Below are 19,316 nucleotides of genomic sequence, written 5' to 3' on the forward strand. Positions count from 1 at the left end.
GGACACCGTTGGACATCGTTGGACACCGTTGGACACCGTTGGACACCGTTGGACATCGTTGGACATCGTTGGACACCGTTGGACATCGTTGGACATCGTTGGACATCGTTGGACATCGTTGGACATCGTTGGACATCGTTGGATATCGTTGGACACCGGGGGACACCGTAGAATGCGTGCGTTTTAGGCTTAATTAATCGTAAAGTAGATACCTATGTACAGTGCATTGTGAGCTCATTCTGTACAACGATACTTCTCCACCTTGGGACGAAAAAAGAATAATCTCGTCTCTCTCCAGTCGCTTACCACACTGGAGAAATTGTACTCGCGATTTGTCGGTTCGCGATCACTCAGTTCTTTCAAACTGTCGCGTGGCGTACTCGCTCGCGCGTATTCCGGGTGCGTGCGGGTCAACGTGCACTAGATAACACTTTGGATTCGTAAGATGGCACAAGAACATCTCACTCTTGATGACTGCTCGACGTTTGCATCGCGTCACGGGAGTTGTCGTCGCGCCGGTAATGATTATGATTCTCTTGGTGATTCAGTCGTCGATCTGCAGTCCTGTCCGATTGGTACTTCGTTACTCGGTCAGGGACCTGCAATTTCACGTCCTCCGTAATCCTGCTCGGTCCCGCGAGGGTGGACCCCACTGTTCAGTTGAGGCCATGCCTTCGTAATCCTGTTCAGCGGCCCCTCTCCGGGTTCCACTTGTTCAGTTGGAGTGTGTTAAGTTGCCGGCCAATGTGCTGGATCGACGGCTGGATCACCAGTGGATCACTAGCATCATCGGTCGGCGTCATCGACCGGGTCTCGTGTAAGTTTCGAACGGCGAAACAGGAATCGAGTTATGGTCAATACTTGGGCTTTCCGCTAATCCTTCGGGTTATCCGGTGCACGGGGGTACGTCGCGAAAGTTTGTGAGTTCGTTCGTTAGCTTCATTTTCTTTCATTAGTTCCAAGTTGTATAAATGTGTCTTTGATACCGAATGCTGCCAGTAGGGATACCAATTATTGTACAATATTTGTACTGATCTATGTAATCGGTGTGTGGGAGATAGCTGTGGCGTTATGTATGCTTTGCTGCACATTTGTAAAGATTCATGTAAGCGCTGCGTTGGAGATATGTGTTTCGCAGTTAGGGAACGAAACAACTATTTCTTTACGCAGGCCCATGGTCAAGTAGAGTCGTAACTCGACATTCTGCCAATGGGTTGAATGTCGAGATCGATGTATAAAGATAAATAACCCATGGGCGGGTCTCTTGCGTAGTCACCTCCTCGTGGTGAGACCTGGTAATTGGCATCGTTTTCCAAAAAATTAATCCGTTGATTAATCTTTGGAGAACGATACCAAGCTAAGAACTACGCACCAGTCCGGTTTGGATCTCCAAATGCCGCGAACAGAATTTTGGATGATCCAGACTGGGCTGCACCGTGGGACACCGTTGGACACCGTTGGACGACGTTGGACACCGTGGGACACCGTGGGACACCGTTGGACAACGTGGGACAGCGTAGGACAACGTGGGAGAACGTGGGACAACGTGGGACACCGTTGGACACCGTGGGATATGTCTTGTCTCTCAAATCCATTCTGAGCCCATTCTGTATAATGGTACTTATCTGACTTGGAATCTAGTATAAAAATCGATTCTTTTTTTGCATTGAATCTTGTGGTTATTTTGTGCACGAGAGTGCGTTGCGTAAGTCCATTGATTCTTTGGAAAGATCGCGAACGAACGAGTTCGCGCCGCGATTTTTCTTTCATTGTCTGTTTGTTCGGGCTTCTTCTTAGTTTCCCATTTTTAAGAGAAAATTATTGCGGTCATGTTAGAGTTTATAACTTTTTGATATATTCAAAAGTTTTGAGCCGCGAAAATAGAACGTTAAACAGTTTAGAACAATGACTCGAATGTCCCTTTTTCAGAACACGAAATTGTGTATGCAGTGTCAATAGGTTCGGTTAAATAAATTATTGTTTTATTTCCGATATATGAGATCATTCTCTTATTTCAAACGAATTTTTAATAAGTTATTTTATTGTTCCAAATTGAGTTATATCTCAATAATTCACTTATGGAATTCAATTTTTTTTGTTGTATTATGTGTATTTGCTTCAGTTAACGTCATAAACTTGCAACATGGTAACAGTTAGATTCAAATACCTCGAAACAAGCATTCTTTAAACATATTTAGTGGCGAACTTTTGAATTCTTGCAAATAATTTCCAATATTTATATCAGGCGACTATAGTGTATTAGTGCAATGTATATTTCGTATTCTAATAACGAAAATTCACAGTATATATTCTAATTGCGAACAGTATAATTCTTGAAATCGATTGCATTGCATTCACGGTATTCGTAAGCATTTGTTTGCTATCGAGATATATCTCACAATTTTCAACTTATAGTTTCATACTTGTTCTAGTTTCTTAATAATAATTTTTAAGTGTAAAGAAATAGCAGTATTTTCTAAATAAACGTTCCATAGGAAAAAGGAGAAATTTGTCGAAACAACGTTTCGCTTCTTTTCCACCCCCCCACCCCCGCCCCTAAACTGCTTTATTTTCAGGAAATATTTGTGACCGCGCGCAATGCGGTTGTAGAGTCAGTGTTTGCCACGCAATAGTTTCTTTTCAATATTTTAAAATTACGATAGTTTTGATCAAATTCGATCGAATAATCACACGCGAAAATAATAAAATTTTATCAATCAAATTTGTACGCGATATTAGAGTTATTGTTCGCCGATCATAATTTAAGCGGTCGCGGTAACGTAGTCTTTTATTTTTCTTTTTTTATATATTTATTTTTTTGAATATTCGTTTCCGGTATTAGAGTCAGTGCCTCGCTCAAGAGGATAAAGCCTCTCCAGGAGCTCAAGAATGTAAGTAGTTTTATATATTGTATTTCAATTTGTTCTATTTAGTATATTTTGTTTGAAATGTCGTTAATTACAAAATAAAAATGATGGATGATTTAGAAAGCTGTAAATGTCCTTTTTAATTGAAATAAAGTCTTGAAGTCTTAACATTAAAGTACAATAAAACTGTCTGATACTCATAAAAAATCACTGAATATTTGTTCTCAAATTTTTATATTAGATTTCCAATTTACATATTTATTAGAATTTAGTCTTTATTATTGCTAAAGTTTCAAGTTTGTTATTATATATTAACGATATTAATGATATCTTATGTTTTGTTATAGATATATCACTGCTTCAACTCCTTCGTCTTCTTTGGGAATGTTTTAACAGTGGCTAAAAAGCCAAAAATGTAATTATCTTTACACATTGTACTTCAATTATGTATATTCTGTATATTTTTCTTTGATCACCATCAATTAAGAAATACAATTTGATTGAAAATTTAGGAGATTAGCATTTTCTGAGGTTATTCTTTCATTAAAATAAAATAATTATTAAAATCTTAATACCGAATTATGAAACAAATGACTAACATATTTCAGAAATCTTTAGATTCTTAATTCTTAGATTTTAAACTTTCATATTAGAGTTTCAGTTTTTACACTTACCAAAGTTTATTAGAATTTCAATCTTTATTATTACCAAAGTTAATAAAGTTAATAAACTTTCATTTTTCATTATCTCCAACTTTTTAAATAATCAGCAATCACTCATCGTGTTTTGTTCTGTAACAGATTTTTCGCAATCTCCATTTCCACCACTGGACTCTACACAGTTCCTGATGATATTCGCTGGGGTGGCGCAGCATCCACGATACGTCCTTTGTTTCTCCGCTTCGAACGGTGAGTCGCATGCATTTCTGTTCCTCCGGTCACTCAATCATGTCGTAGGATGAAAGGTCCGAATCGGCACGGGTGATCGGTTGTATTACGTAGAATTTTTTTGCGAGCATAGTGACCGCGGGTATTTCTTATACCCGTGAGTAGTAACACTCATTTTTTGAAATTTATTAGTTTAGGATAGGTCTTCTCGCACATCGCGATTATAATAATTAGTTTTTCAATAATTAGGTTAAACATATACACTTGAGAATATATTCGTGTTAGTTATAAATATGCATGTTAATATTCCGTATGAATATTTGCAAATGGCAAATATCTACACGAATATATCTGTATGACACGAATATACTTGATCTTAAGCAATGAATTGATCGTGACAATCTTAAGTCACGTTCGTTTATTTCACTTTGGCTAGAACTTAAAATATGAGTTAAAATACATTTTTTCCGTACGAAAATGTGTGAAATTTTACGTGCAAGAAGACACTTCGCGACAGGCAGAATTTTTAATCAAAGCAATAATTTTGAACATTGCTTTTACATTTTCGAGTATTTGCTTTGATAAAGAGTTCGCCTGAGATTATTTCTTTCTTACTAATATATTTAGAGTCAATTATTCCATTTGATCGAGTCTCAGTCTTTTTCAATTAACGCTACCTTTTCTGCAATATTAAAATTTTCTTCCGATTTATTAAATTAATGAAGTAGAATTACTTAGTTAGTATTAAATTAATAAAATAGAGTTAATCAGAAAGAAGCAGCAAAGAACGTTAGTCCGTTAAATAAAAATTACACAAACTAATCATCTTTTTAGATCAGGATTTTCAGGTTTAACCCTTTCCGTGCCCATTGTCAGGATCTCATTCACGTGCCCAGGTGCTACTTGAATGGGAGAAAGACAGTGGGCACGATGACCTAGAATTAAGTAATGTAATAATTTCTCAGCGACTGACCATGTGTTAGTGTATCGTGCACGACGTATTTTCCACATTACGTGTGTGTGTTGTTAGGTCGTGGAATTGCGTCGCTTTTTCTCATTCCTTAAAACTTGAAATATTAAAAATATCGAGACATATATGGATTCAATTTACGTCTCGATACAATTAGAATTTCTGATAATATCATCCACGCGACTAAGTGTACTCATACTCTTCATATCGCTATCAATCGCAATTATAATTCCAAGTTTACTTATATCTATTTTAAAAATATAATTTTCTCAGACGTGTTTTATCACGTATTACGCAATGGTCACTAGCCTTCGTCAGTCGATTTCAGGAAAAAGGTACGTACCTTAGAGCATGCATGATATGTTAAGCTCGGGTGTCGGAGGCGTCCCGGGACGTCCTCTCTAGTGTAGGACCTTTGCGCCCGGGCGTTTGTGTGAGAACCGTGGAGCGAGTGTGTTGGTGTGCCTGTTTTGCCATTTTTAAATATAGCGCTAGGTAGGACAGGTAGCATACTTTCTGGTATGTCTGTTAATTATAAGTAGGTAGGACCGGGCAGGTTGGCACAGTCTCTGGTCGGGTAGGCGCGTTTTCGCGTGACCAACCTGTTTCTGGAAATTTATTTGAAAAATCGACGGTGAAACTGGCACGAGTAGAGCATGTTCTCGTCTCTGGTTTTGCCTTTCGATTTTTCGAATTTCGCGGTCGCGGTCGCGAATGGGCTCGAAACGAACGTTTATTGCTCGAGCACGCACGTGCGAGTGGGCAACGATCACTGCTGTGATCGTTGGTCAGTCCATGTGCACTTCAATCAGCTTCCGCGGTTTATATTTTTATTTTACCTTTATAAGTTTTTTTTTTGTTTGCGATTTAGAAGTCTCGAGCTTAGATTTAAGTTACAGCGGGCATTGCGCCCGAAGAAGGAAGAGGCTATAAGCCGAAGAGGCCCGACAAACTGTCACTCAAGAGGGCAACTACTAATGGCTCCCCATCCTCTGGGTCATCCGGAGCATGGGAAGACATTATCGTTACTACTTTGTCACTATGCTCGCTTTTAGTATTTGTAGTAGTAGTAGTAGTAGTAGTAGTAGTCTTTGTTTTTTTGGCCGATGTATATATCGGTCCATCGTCCCATTGGGCAAATCGCGATTTTTCTTATTAGTGTTGCGACAAATTGATTACGGGTTGTATTAGAGTTGCGAAATAATATCACGGCTTTTCATTAGTGTGGCGAGAAAATGATTATGGTTTGAATTAGAGTTGCGATAAAATGATAATCGCGTTTGCTTTAGAGTTGCGAATTACGATATCGCGATTGTCTTTTGCAATTTTTAGAATTTTTTCTGTTTTTCTGTTTAAGTAGCAATACTAGGATATTTAAAGTAGCTTTTTCAAATAGTAAATAGTAATTTTCATTAAATTCACTTTAAGAATTAGCGTTGCGACATTGTTCCATCGCGAGTTCTACTTATTTTTCCTGTTAGCGTTGCGATAATGAATGATCGCGTTTTGTTAAGTAGAGTTGCGTTCACAAACTGCCCAAACCCTCCGACTGCATTTGTCGGACACTGCTCCTGGATCACACGTACAGCCTAAAGAGCTGTACAAGTGTGATCGTTCATGGGCAACCTCCTAAATGGTTGCACTGCAATCTCTCGCTATTAGTGTTGCGTATTGCTTAAATACGAGTGCGTAGATTTATACTTATTAGCGTTGCGTATTAGATATCGGGAATTTTCAGATTTTTCTTTTTTTTTTTTTAATGGTAGATTAATTGATATTGCAAATATAACGAAGCACTCGTCGCGTTTGATTTTGAGAATTTTCTGCTTCATAAATATTAGTAGTAAATTAGCGTTGCGGAACAAGAATATTCAGTTCCACTCTCGGCGTGTTGATCGGGTTTATATAGAGTGGAAGACGATCGAATTTTAGTAGCCCTTCTGGCTACTGCTTTGTTTCTTTTTCAGCGCCCCTTATTAATGCGCCCCTTATTACTACGTTTATTACTGAAAATACTGCTATAAGACATATTCCTTTGTCAGCGTTAACGTGACCATGACTGCTAAAATACAGAACTTTATTACGAATGTATAATATATATATATATATTTACATGTATGAAATTGTGAGCGATTTCATGCGCAACAAAGTATTATAACGAAATATCTTAATGTTGCTAGGAAGGCTGGAAATATTTTTTAAAATTTAATTCATTGCAATTGGAATTAGTGCTGGTGATTGTTCGTTCTTAGAACCATAACTTTTAGAATTTATTCGACCGCGATATTTTTACTTCAATCTTTTAACAGTAATGTAGAATTTTATAAATATTCGAATTTCATTTGCATGAAACAAAAGTTTCGTCACGAAACAAAGACATCGTCACGTTTGTAGCAAAAATTCTGCAAAAAATGACTTATGCACATACCTTTCGGTTTATTATGTTGCAAATCACTATGTTGTTGTAGAAAATAACAGATACTGTTAAAAGTTAAAAGATAAAGCAAGTGATTGTATAATAACCGGGGTTTCTCTCATCTTAGTTATTCCAAATGAACTTTTCAATTTTTAATTCAGTTTAAATTCAGTTACTTAAAATTCTTGTTTCCAACGTAACCCTAGTTTCGATTAAAAGATACACATGATTCTCTATATTTGCTAAAATTTAATCAATAGTAATTTGATCTATTATTGACCATTATTAATAGTTTATTTTTCATAAAATGTTTCATAAAATGTTCTCGTTTTAAAGATGTCTCTTTCTTCCATATACCAAATCCAGTAAATGAGTTTGTTTCAGATTTATCAATTTACAGAAAATACGTTTCAGTTACATATATGAACATTTCACAGCATATTAAATATGTATGCTAGATGCCCAAATGATTTTACTTCCATCGTCTGATTGTTCAGGCTTCTTCCCGTTTTCCCATTTTTAAAAGAAGAATATTGCGGTCACGTTGGAGTATATAACTTTTCGATATCTTCATAAGCTTAGTACAACGAGTCGTATGTCTCTTTTGCAAAACTCTAAATTGTATATACAGTGTCAGTACTTTCATTTCCTTTCTGTGGTTCCAAGTTAGACATATGTATCATTGATACCGAATGTTGCCAGTACGGTTGCGAATTATTGTACAATGTTTGAACTGATCGATGTAATTGTTTTCGCAGATTAATCAGTTGATTAATTTTCAGAAAACAACTACATTGATAAGTACAAACATTGCACAATAATTCGATACCAAGCTCAGAATCACGCTAATACAGTCCATTTTGGATTACGAAAAGCCACGAAGAGAATTTTGGATAATCTAAACTGGACTGCAACGTGGGACGACATTGGACACCGTGGGACGACATTGGACACCGTGGGACGACATTGGACACCGTGGGACGACATTGGACACCGTAGGACGCCGTTGGACACCGTGGGACGCCGCTGCACACCGTGGGACTCCGCTGGAAACCGTAGAACACCGTTGGTCCAGTGTAGATCACCAAAAAACGCGAAAAGAATTTTGGATGATCTAGACTGGACTGCAACGTGGGACACCGTGGGATACCATTGGTTCAGTGTGGATCTCCAAATGCCGCGAAAAGAATTTTGGATGATCTACACTGGACTGCAACGTGGGACACCTTTGGTTCAGTGTGGATCTCCAAAAGCCGCGAAAAGAATTTTGGATGATCTACACTGGATTGCAACGTGGGACACCATTGGTTCAGTGTGGATCTCCAAATGCCGCGAAAAGAATTTTGGATGATCTACACTGGACTGCAACGTGGGACACCACTGGTTCAGTATGGATGTCCAAAAGCCGCGAAAAGAATTTTGGATGATCTACACTGGACTGCAACGTGGGACACCATTGGTTCAGTGTGGATCTCCAAATGCCGCGAAAAGAATTTTGGATGATCTACACTGGACTGCAACGTGGGACACCATTGGTTCAGTGTGGATCTCCAAATGCCACAAAAAGAATTTTGGATGATCTACACTGGACTGCAACGTGGGACATCGTTGGACACCGTTGGACACCGTTGGACACCGTTGGACACCGTTGGACATCGTTGGACGACGTTGGACACCGTTGGACATCGTTGGACACCGTTGGACATCGTTGGACACCGTTGGACACCGTTGGACACCGTTGGACATCGTTGGACACCGTTGGACGACGTTGGACATCGTTGGACACCGTTGGACGACGTTGGACATCGTTGGACGACGTTGGACACCGTTGGACACCGTTGGACACCGTTGGACACCGTTGGACATCGTTGGACGACGTTGGACACCGTTGGACACCGTTGGACGACGTTGGACATCGTTGGACACCGTTGGACGACGTTGGACATCGTTGGACACCGTTGGACACCGTTGGACATCGTTGGACATCGTTGGACACCGTTGGACATCGTTGGACACCGTTGGACACCGTTGGACACCGTTGGACACCGTTGGACATCGTTGGACGACGTTGGACACCGTTGGACATCGTTGGACACCGTTGGACACCGTTGGACACCGTTGGACACCGTTGGACACCGTTGGACATCGTTGGACACCGTTGGACGACGTTGGACATCGTTGGACACCGTTGGACGACGTTGGACATCGTTGGACACCGTTGGACACCGTTGGACATCGTTGGACATCGTTGGACACCGTTGGACACCGTTGGACATCGTTGGACACCGCTGCACACCGTGGGACTCCGCTGGAAACCGTAGAACACCGTTGGTCCAGTGTAGATCACCAAAAAACGCGAAAAGAATTTTGGATGATCTAGACTGGACTGCAACGTGGGACACCGTGGGATACCATTGGTTCAGTGTGGATCTCCAAATGCCGCGAAAAGAATTTTGGATGATCTACACTGGACTGCAACGTGGGACACCTTTGGTTCAGTGTGGATCTCCAAAAGCCGCGAAAAGAATTTTGGATGATCTACACTGGATTGCAACGTGGGACACCATTGGTTCAGTGTGGATCTCCAAATGCCGCGAAAAGAATTTTGGATGATCTACACTGGACTGCAACGTGGGACACCACTGGTTCAGTATGGATGTCCAAAAGCCGCGAAAAGAATTTTGGATGATCTACACTGGACTGCAACGTGGGACACCATTGGTTCAGTGTGGATCTCCAAATGCCGCGAAAAGAATTTTGGATGATCTACACTGGACTGCAACGTGGGACACCATTGGTTCAGTGTGGATCTCCAAATGCCACAAAAAGAATTTTGGATGATCTACACTGGACTGCAACGTGGGACATCGTTGGACACCGTTGGACACCGTTGGACACCGTTGGACACCGTTGGACATCGTTGGACGACGTTGGACACCGTTGGACATCGTTGGACACCGTTGGACACCGTTGGACACCGTTGGACATCGTTGGACGACGTTGGACACCGTTGGACACCGTTGGACGACGTTGGACATCGTTGGACACCGTTGGACGACGTTGGACATCGTTGGACACCGTTGGACACCGTTGGACATCGTTGGACATCGTTGGACACCGTTGGACATCGTTGGACACCGTTGGACACCGTTGGACACCGTTGGACACCGTTGGACATCGTTGGACGACGTTGGACACCGTTGGACATCGTTGGACACCGTTGGACACCGTTGGACACCGTTGGACACCGTTGGACACCGTTGGACATCGTTGGACACCGTTGGACACCGTTGGACATCGTTGGACATCGTTGGACACCGTTGGACATCGTTGGACATCGTTGGACATCGTTGGACATCGTTGGACATCGTTGGATATCGTTGGACACCGGGGGACACCGTAGAATGCGTGCGTTTTAGGCTTAATTAATCGTAAAGTAGATACCTATGTACAGTGCATTGTGAGCTCATTCTGTACAACGATACTTCTCCACCTTGGGACGAAAAAAGAATAATCTCGTCTCTCTCCAGTCGCTTACCACACTGGAGAAATTGTACTCGCGATTTGTCGGTTCGCGATCACTCAGTTCTTTCAAACTGTCGCGTGGCGTACTCGCTCGCGCGTATTCCGGGTGCGTGCGGGTCAACGTGCACTAGATAACACTTTGGATTCGTAAGATGGCACAAGAACATCTCACTCTTGATGACTGCTCGACGTTTGCATCGCGTCACGGGAGTTGTCGTCGCGCCGGTAATGATTATGATTCTCTTGGTGATTCAGTCGTCGATCTGCAGTCCTGTCCGATTGGTACTTCGTTACTCGGTCAGGGACCTGCAATTTCACGTCCTCCGTAATCCTGCTCGGTCCCGCGAGGGTGGACCCCACTGTTCAGTTGAGGCCATGCCTTCGTAATCCTGTTCAGCGGCCCCTCCCCGGGTTCCACATGTTCAGTTGGAGTGTGTTAAGTTGCCGGCCTATGTGCTGGATCCACGGCTGGATCACCAGCGGATCACTGGCATCATCGGTCGGCGCCATCGACCGCGACTCGTATAAGTTTCGAACGGCGAAACAGGAATCGAGTTATGGTCAATATTTGGGCTTTCCGCTAATCCTTCGGGTTATCCGGTGCACGGGGGTACGTCGCGTAAGTTTGTTAGTTCGTTCGTTAACTTCATTTTCTTTCATTCGTTCCAAGTTAGATAAATGTGTCTTTGATACCGAATGCTGCCAATAGGGATACCAATTATTGTACAATATTTGTACTGATCTATGTAATCGGTGTGTGGGAGATAGCTGTGGCGTTATGTATGCTTTGCTCCACATTTGTAAAGATTCATGTAAGCGCTGCGTTGGAGATATGTGTTTCGCAGTTAGGGAACGAAACAACTATTTCTTTACGCAGGCCCATGGTCAAGTAGAGTCGTAACTCGACATTCTGCCAATGGGTTGAATGTCGAGATCGATGTATAAAGATAAATAACCCATGGGCGGGTTTCTTGCGTAGTCACCTCCTCGTGGTGAGACCTGGTAATTGGCATCGTTTTCCAAAAAATTAATCCGTTGATTAATCTTTGGAGAACGATACCAAGCTAAGAACTACGCACCAGTCCGGTTTGGATCTCCAAATGCCGCGAACAGAATTTTGGATGATCCAGACTGGGCTGCACCGTGGGACACCGTTGGACACCGTTGGACGACGTTGGACACCGTGGGACACCGTGGGACACCGTTGGACAACGTGGGACAGCGTAGGACAACGTGGGAGAACGTGGGACAACGTGGGACACCGTTGGACACCGTGGGATATGTCTTGTCTCTCAAATCCATTCTGAGCCCATTCTGTATAATGGTACTTATCTGACTTGGAATCTAGTATAAAAATCGATTCTTTTTTTGCATTGAATCTTGTGGTTATTTTGTGCACGAGAGTGCGTTGCGTAAGTCCATTGATTCTTTGGAAAGATCGCGAACGAACGAGTTCGCGCCGCGATTTTTCTTTCATTGTCTGTTTGTTCGGGCTTCTTCTTAGTTTCCCATTTTTAAGAGAAAATTATTGCGGTCATGTTAGAGTTTATAACTTTTTGATATATTCAAAAGTTTTGAGCCGCGAAAATAGAACGTTAAACAGTTTAGAACAATGACTCGAATGTCCCTTTTTCAGAACACGAAATTGTGTATGCAGTGTCAATAGGTTCGGTTAAATAAATTATTGTTTTATTTCCGATATATGAGATCATTCTCTTATTTCAAACGAATTTTTAATAAGTTATTTTATTGTTCCAAATTGAGTTATATCTCAATAATTCACTTATGGAATTCAATTTTTTTTGTTGTATTATGTGTATTTGCTTCAGTTAACGTCATAAACTTGCAACATGGTAACAGTTAGATTCAAATACCTCGAAACAAGTATTCTTTAAACATATTTAGTGGCGAACTTTTGAATTCTTGCAAATAATTTCCAATATTTATATCAGGCGACTATAGTGTATTAGTGCAATGTATATTTCGTATTCTAATAACGAAAATTCACAGTATATATTCTAATTGCGAACAGTATAATTCTTGAAATCGATTGCATTGCATTCACGGTATTCGTAAGCATTTGTTTGCTATCGAGATATATCTCACAATTTTCAACTTATAGTTTCATACTTGTTCTAGTTTCTTAATAATAATTTTTAAGTGTAAAGAAATAGCAGTATTTTCTAAATAAACGTTCCATAGGAAAAAGGAGAAATTTGTCGAAACAACGTTTCGCTTCTTTTCCACCCCCCCACCCCCGCCCCTAAACTGCTTTATTTTCAGGAAATATTTGTGACCGCGCGCAATGCGGTTGTAGAGTCAGTGTTTGCCACGCAATAGTTTCTTTTCAATATTTTAAAATTACGATAGTTTTGATCAAATTCGATCGAATAATCACACGCGAAAATAATAAAATTTTATCAATCAAATTTGTACGCGATATTAGAGTTATTGTTCGCCGATCATAATTTAAGCGGTCGCGGTAACGTAGTCTTTTATTTTTCTTTTTTTATATATTTATTTTTTTGAATATTCGTTTCCGGTATTAGAGTCAGTGCCTCGCTCAAGAGGATAAAGCCTCTCCAGGAGCTCAAGAATGTAAGTAGTTTTATATATTGTATTTCAATTTGTTCTATTTAGTATATTTTGTTTGAAATGTCGTTAATTACAAAATAAAAATGATGGATGATTTAGAAAGCTGTAAATGTCCTTTTTAATTGAAATAAAGTCTTGAAGTCTTAACATTAAAGTACAATAAAACTGTCTGATACTCATAAAAAATCACTGAATATTTGTTCTCAAATTTTTATATTAGATTTCCAATTTACATATTTATTAGAATTTAGTCTTTATTATTGCTAAAGTTTCAAGTTTGTTATTATATATTAACGATATTAATGATATCTTATGTTTTGTTATAGATATATCACTGCTTCAACTCCTTCGTCTTCTTTGGGAATGTTTTAACAGTGGCTAAAAAGCCAAAAATGTAATTATCTTTACACATTGTACTTCAATTATGTATATTCTGTATATTTTTCTTTGATCACCATCAATTAAGAAATACAATTTGATTGAAAATTTAGGAGATTAGCATTTTCTGAGGTTATTCTTTCATTAAAATAAAATAATTATTAAAATCTTAATACCGAATTATGAAACAAATGACTAACATATTTCAGAAATCTTTAGATTCTTAATTCTTAGATTTTAAACTTTCATATTAGAGTTTCAGTTTTTACACTTACCAAAGTTTATTAGAATTTCAATCTTTATTATTACCAAAGTTAATAAAGTTAATAAACTTTCATTTTTCATTATCTCCAACTTTTTAAATAATCAGCAATCACTCATCGTGTTTTGTTCTGTAACAGATTTTTCGCAATCTCCATTTCCACCACTGGACTCTACACAGTTCCTGATGATATTCGCTGGGGTGGCGCAGCATCCACGATACGTCCTTTGTTTCTCCGCTTCGAACGGTGAGTCGCATGCATTTCTGTTCCTCCGGTCACTCAATCATGTCGTAGGATGAAAGGTCCGAATCGGCACGGGTGATCGGTTGTATTACGTAGAATTTTTTTGCGAGCATAGTGACCGCGGGTATTTCTTATACCCGTGAGTAGTAACACTCATTTTTTGAAATTTATTAGTTTAGGATAGGTCTTCTCGCACATCGCGATTATAATAATTAGTTTTTCAATAATTAGGTTAAACATATACACTTGAGAATATATTCGTGTTAGTTATAAATATGCATGTTAATATTCCGTATGAATATTTGCAAATGGCAAATATCTACACGAATATATCTGTATGACACGAATATACTTGATCTTAAGCAATGAATTGATCGTGACAATCTTAAGTCACGTTCGTTTATTTCACTTTGGCTAGAACTTAAAATATGAGTTAAAATACATTTTTTCCGTACGAAAATGTGTGAAATTTTACGTGCAAGAAGACACTTCGCGACAGGCAGAATTTTTAATCAAAGCAATAATTTTGAACATTGCTTTTACATTTTCGAGTATTTGCTTTGATAAAGAGTTCGCCTGAGATTATTTCTTTCTTACTAATATATTTAGAGTCAATTATTCCATTTGATCGAGTCTCAGTCTTTTTCAATTAACGCTACCTTTTCTGCAATATTAAAATTTTCTTCCGATTTATTAAATTAATGAAGTAGAATTACTTAGTTAGTATTAAATTAATAAAATAGAGTTAATCAGAAAGAAGCAGCAAAGAACGTTAGTCCGTTAAATAAAAATTACACAAACTAATCATCTTTTTAGATCAGGATTTTCAGGTTTAACCCTTTCCGTGCCCATTGTCAGGATCTCATTCACGTGCCCAGGTGCTACTTGAATGGGAGAAAGACAGTGGGCACGATGACCTAGAATTAAGTAATGTAATAATTTCTCAGCGACTGACCATGTGTTAGTGTATCGTGCACGACGTATTTTCCACATTACGTGTGTGTGTTGTTAGGTCGTGGAATTGCGTCGCTTTTTCTCATTCCTTAAAACTTGAAATATTAAAAATATCGAGACATATATGGATTCAATTTACGTCTCGATACAATTAGAATTTCTGATAATATCATCCACGCGACTAAGTGTACTCATACTCTTAATATCGCTATCAATCGCAATTATAATTCCAAGTTTACTTATATCTATTTTAAAAATATAATTTTCTCAGACGTGTTTTATCACGTATTACGCAATGGTCACTAGCCTTCGTCAGTCGATTTCAGGAAAAAGGTACGTACCTTAGAGCATGCATGATATGTTAAGCTCGGGTGTCGGAGGCGTCCCGGGACGTCCTCTCTAGTGTAGGACCTTTGCGCCCGGGCGTTTGTGTGAGAACCGTGGAGCGAGTGTGTTGGTGTGCCTGTTTTGCCATTTTTAAATATAGCGCTAGGTAGGACAGGTAGCATACTTTCTGGTATGTCTGTTAATTATAAGTAGGTAGGACCGGGCAGGTTGGCACAGTCTCTGGTCGGGTAGGCGCGTTTTCGCGTGACCAACCTGTTTCTGGAAATTTATTTGAAAAATCGACGGTGAAACTGGCACGAGTAGAGCATGTTCTCGTCTCTGGTTTTGCCTTTCGATTTTTCGAATTTCGCGGTCGCGGTCGCGAATGGGCTCGAAACGAACGTTTATTGCTCGAGCACGCACGTGCGAGTGGGCAACGATCACTGCTGTGATCGTTGGTCAGTCCATGTGCACTTCAATCAGCTTCCGCGGTTTATATTTTTATTTTACCTTTATAAGTTTTTTTTTTGTTTGCGATTTAGAAGTCTCGAGCTTAGATTTAAGTTACAGCGGGCATTGCGCCCGAAGAAGGAAGAGGCTATAAGCCGAAGAGGCCCGACAAACTGTCACTCAAGAGGGCAACTACTAATGGCTCCCCATCCTCTGGGTCATCCGGAGCATGGGAAGTCATTATCGTTACTACTTTGTCACTATGCTCGCTTTTAGTATTTGTAGTAGTAGTAGTAGTAGTAGTAGTAGTCTTTGTTTTTTTGGCCGATGTATATATCGGTCCATCGTCCCATTGGGCAAATCGCGATTTTTCTTATTAGTGTTGCGACAAATTGATTACGGGTTGTATTAGAGTTGCGAAATAATATCACGGCTTTTCATTAGTGTGGCGAGAAAATGATTACGGTTTGAATTAGAGTTGCGATAAAATGATAATCGCGTTTGCTTTAGAGTTGCGAATTACGATATCGCGATTGTCTTTTGCAATTTTTAGAATTTTTTCTGTTTTTCTGTTTAAGTAGCAATACTAGGATATTTAAAGTAGCTTTTTCAAATAGTAAATAGTAATTTTCATTAAATTCACTTTAAGAATTAGCGTTGCGACATTGTTCCATCGCGAGTTCTACTTATTTTTCCTGTTAGCGTTGCGATAATGAATGATCGCGTTTTGTTAAGTAGAGTTGCGTTCACAAACTGCCCAAACCCTCCGACTGCATTTGTCGGACACTGCTCCTGGATCACACGTACAGCCTAAAGAGCTGTACAAGTGTGATCGTTCATGGGCAACCTCCTAAATGGTTGCACTGCAATCTCTCGCTATTAGTGTTGCGTATTGCTTAAATACGAGTGCGTAGATTTATACTTATTAGCGTTGCGTATTAGATATCGGGAATTTTCAGATTTTTCTTTTTTTTTTTTTTAATGGTAGATTAATTGATATTGCAAATATAACGAAGCACTCGTCGCGTTTGATTTTGAGAATTTTCTGCTTCATAAATATTAGTAGTAAATTAGCGTTGCGGAACAAGAATATTCAGTTCCACTCTCGGCGTGTTGATCGGGTTTATATAGAGGGAAGACGATCGAATTTTAGTAGCCCTTCTGGCTACTGCTTTGTTTCTTTTTCAGCGCCCCTTATTAATGCGCCCCTTATTACTACGTTTATTACTGAAAATACTGCTATAAGACATATTCCTTTGTCAGCGTTAACGTGACCATGACTGCTAAAATACAGAACTTTATTACGAATGTATAATATATATATATATATTTACATGTATGAAATTGTGAGCGATTTCATGCGCAACAAAGTATTATAACGAAATATCTTAATGTTGCTAGGAAGGCTGGAAATATTTTTTAAAATTTAATTCATTGCAATTGGAATTAGTGCTGGTGATTGTTCGTTCTTAGAACCATAACTTTTAGAATTTATTCGACCGCGATATTTTCACTTCAATCTTTTAACAGTAATGTAGAATTTTATAAATATTCGAATTTCATTTGCATGAAACAAAAGTTTCGTCACGAAACAAAGACATCGTCACGTTTGTAGCAAAAATTCTGCAAAAAATGACTTATGCACATACCTTTCGGTTTATTATGTTGCAAATCACTATGTTGTTGTAGAAAATAACAGATACTGTTAAAAGTTAAAAGATAAAGCAAGTGATTGTATAATAACCGGGGTTTCTCTCATCTTAGTTATTCCAAATGAACTTTTCAATTTTTAATTCAGTTTAAATTCAGTTACTTAAAATTCTTGTTTCCAACGTAACCCTAGTTTCGATTAAAAGATACACATGATTCTCTATATTTGCTAAAATTTAATCAATAGTAATTTGATCTATTATTGACCATTATTAATAGTTTATTTTTCATAAAATGTTTCATAAAATGTTCTCGTTTTAAAGATGTCTCTTTCTTCCATATACCAAATCCAGTAAATGAGTTTGTTTCAGATTTATCAATTTACAGAAAATACGTTTCAGTTACATATATGAACATTTCACAGCATATTAAATATGTATGCTAGATGCCCAAATGATTTTACTTCCATCGTCTGATTGTTCAGGCTTCTTCCCGTTTTCCCATTTTTAAAAGAAGAATATTGCGGTCACGTTGGAGTATATAACTTTTCGATATCTTCATAAGCTTAGTACAACGAGTCGTATGTCTCTTTTGCAAAACTCTAAATTGTATATACAGTGTCAGTACTTTCATTTCCTTTCTGTGGTTCCAAGTTAGACATATGTATCATTGATACCGAATGTTGCCAGTACGGTTGCGAATTATTGTACAATGTTTGAACTGATCGATGTAATTGTTTTCGCAGATTAATCAGTTGATTAATTTTCAGAAAACAACTACATTGATAAGTACAAACATTGCACAATAATTCGATACCAAGCTCAGAATCACGCTAATACAGTCCATTTTGGATTACGAAAAGCCACGAAGAGAATTTTGGATAATCTAAACTGGACTGCAACGTGGGACGACATTGGACACCGTGGGACGACATTGGACACCGTGGGACGACATTGGACACCGTGGGACGACATTGGACACCGTAGGACGCCGTTGGACACCGTGGGACGCCGCTGCACACCGTGGGACTCCGCTGGAAACCGTAGAACACCGTTGGTCCAGTGTAGATCACCAAAAAACGCGAAAAGAATTTTGGATGATCTACACTGGACTGCAACGTGGGACACCTTTGGTTCAGTGTGGATCTCCAAAAGCCGCGAAAAGAATTTTGGATGATCTACACTGGATTGCAACGTGGGACACCATTGGTTCAGTGTGGATCTCCAAATGCCGCGAAAAGAATTTTGGATGATCTACACTGGACTGCAACGTGGGACACCACTGGTTCAGTATGGATGTCCAAAAGCCGCGAAAAGAATTTTGGATGATCTACACTGGACTGCAACGTGGGACACCATTGGTTCAGTGTGGATCTCCAAATGCCGCGAAAAGAATTTTGGATGATCTACACTGGACTGCAACGTGGGACACCATTGGTTCAGTGTGGATCTCCAAATGCCACAAAAAGAATTTTGGATGATCTACACTGGACTGCAACGTGGGACATCGTTGGACACCGTTGGACACCGTTGGACACCGTTGGACACCGTTGGACATCGTTGGACGACGTTGGACACCGTTGGACATCGTTGGACACCGTTGGACATCGTTGGACACCGTTGGACACCGTTGGACACCGTTGGACACCGTTGGACACCGTTGGACATCGTTGGACACCGTTGGACGACGTTGGACATCGTTGGACACCGTTGGACGACGTTGGACATCGTTGGACGACGTTGGACACCGTTGGACACCGTTGGACACCGTTGGACACCGTTGGACATCGTT

At 39.5% G+C, this 19,316-nt stretch overlaps 1 protein-coding gene across 18 annotated transcripts in view; it reads left to right on the top strand.

Moving 5' to 3' along the window:
- The window catches only part of LOC126928007 (uncharacterized), a 61,295-nt gene that overhangs the window by 17,124 nt on the left and 24,855 nt on the right, over positions 1-19,316 (top strand). For 2 of the 18 annotated variants that reach the window (XM_050743957.1, XM_050743958.1), the window contains exons 1-2: positions 9,825-10,409; positions 18,588-18,639. In XM_050743957.1, coding sequence (XP_050599914.1) covers positions 9,957-10,409; positions 18,588-18,639 — 505 coding nt within the window. In that variant the 5' untranslated portion in view covers positions 9,825-9,956. Of the gene's footprint in view, positions 1-1,246; positions 1,507-8,215; positions 8,418-8,562; positions 8,908-9,477; positions 9,680-9,824; positions 10,410-11,649; positions 11,899-18,587; positions 18,685-19,316 lie in introns of those variants that run through there. The other 16 variants (XR_007716156.1, XR_007716155.1, XR_007716165.1 and 13 more) reach the window with 14 other exon arrangements.

Source organism: Bombus affinis, unplaced genomic scaffold, assembly GCF_024516045.1.
Source record: "Bombus affinis isolate iyBomAffi1 unplaced genomic scaffold, iyBomAffi1.2 ctg00000437.1, whole genome shotgun sequence".
Lineage (NCBI taxonomy): Eukaryota > Metazoa > Arthropoda > Insecta > Hymenoptera > Apidae > Bombus > Bombus affinis.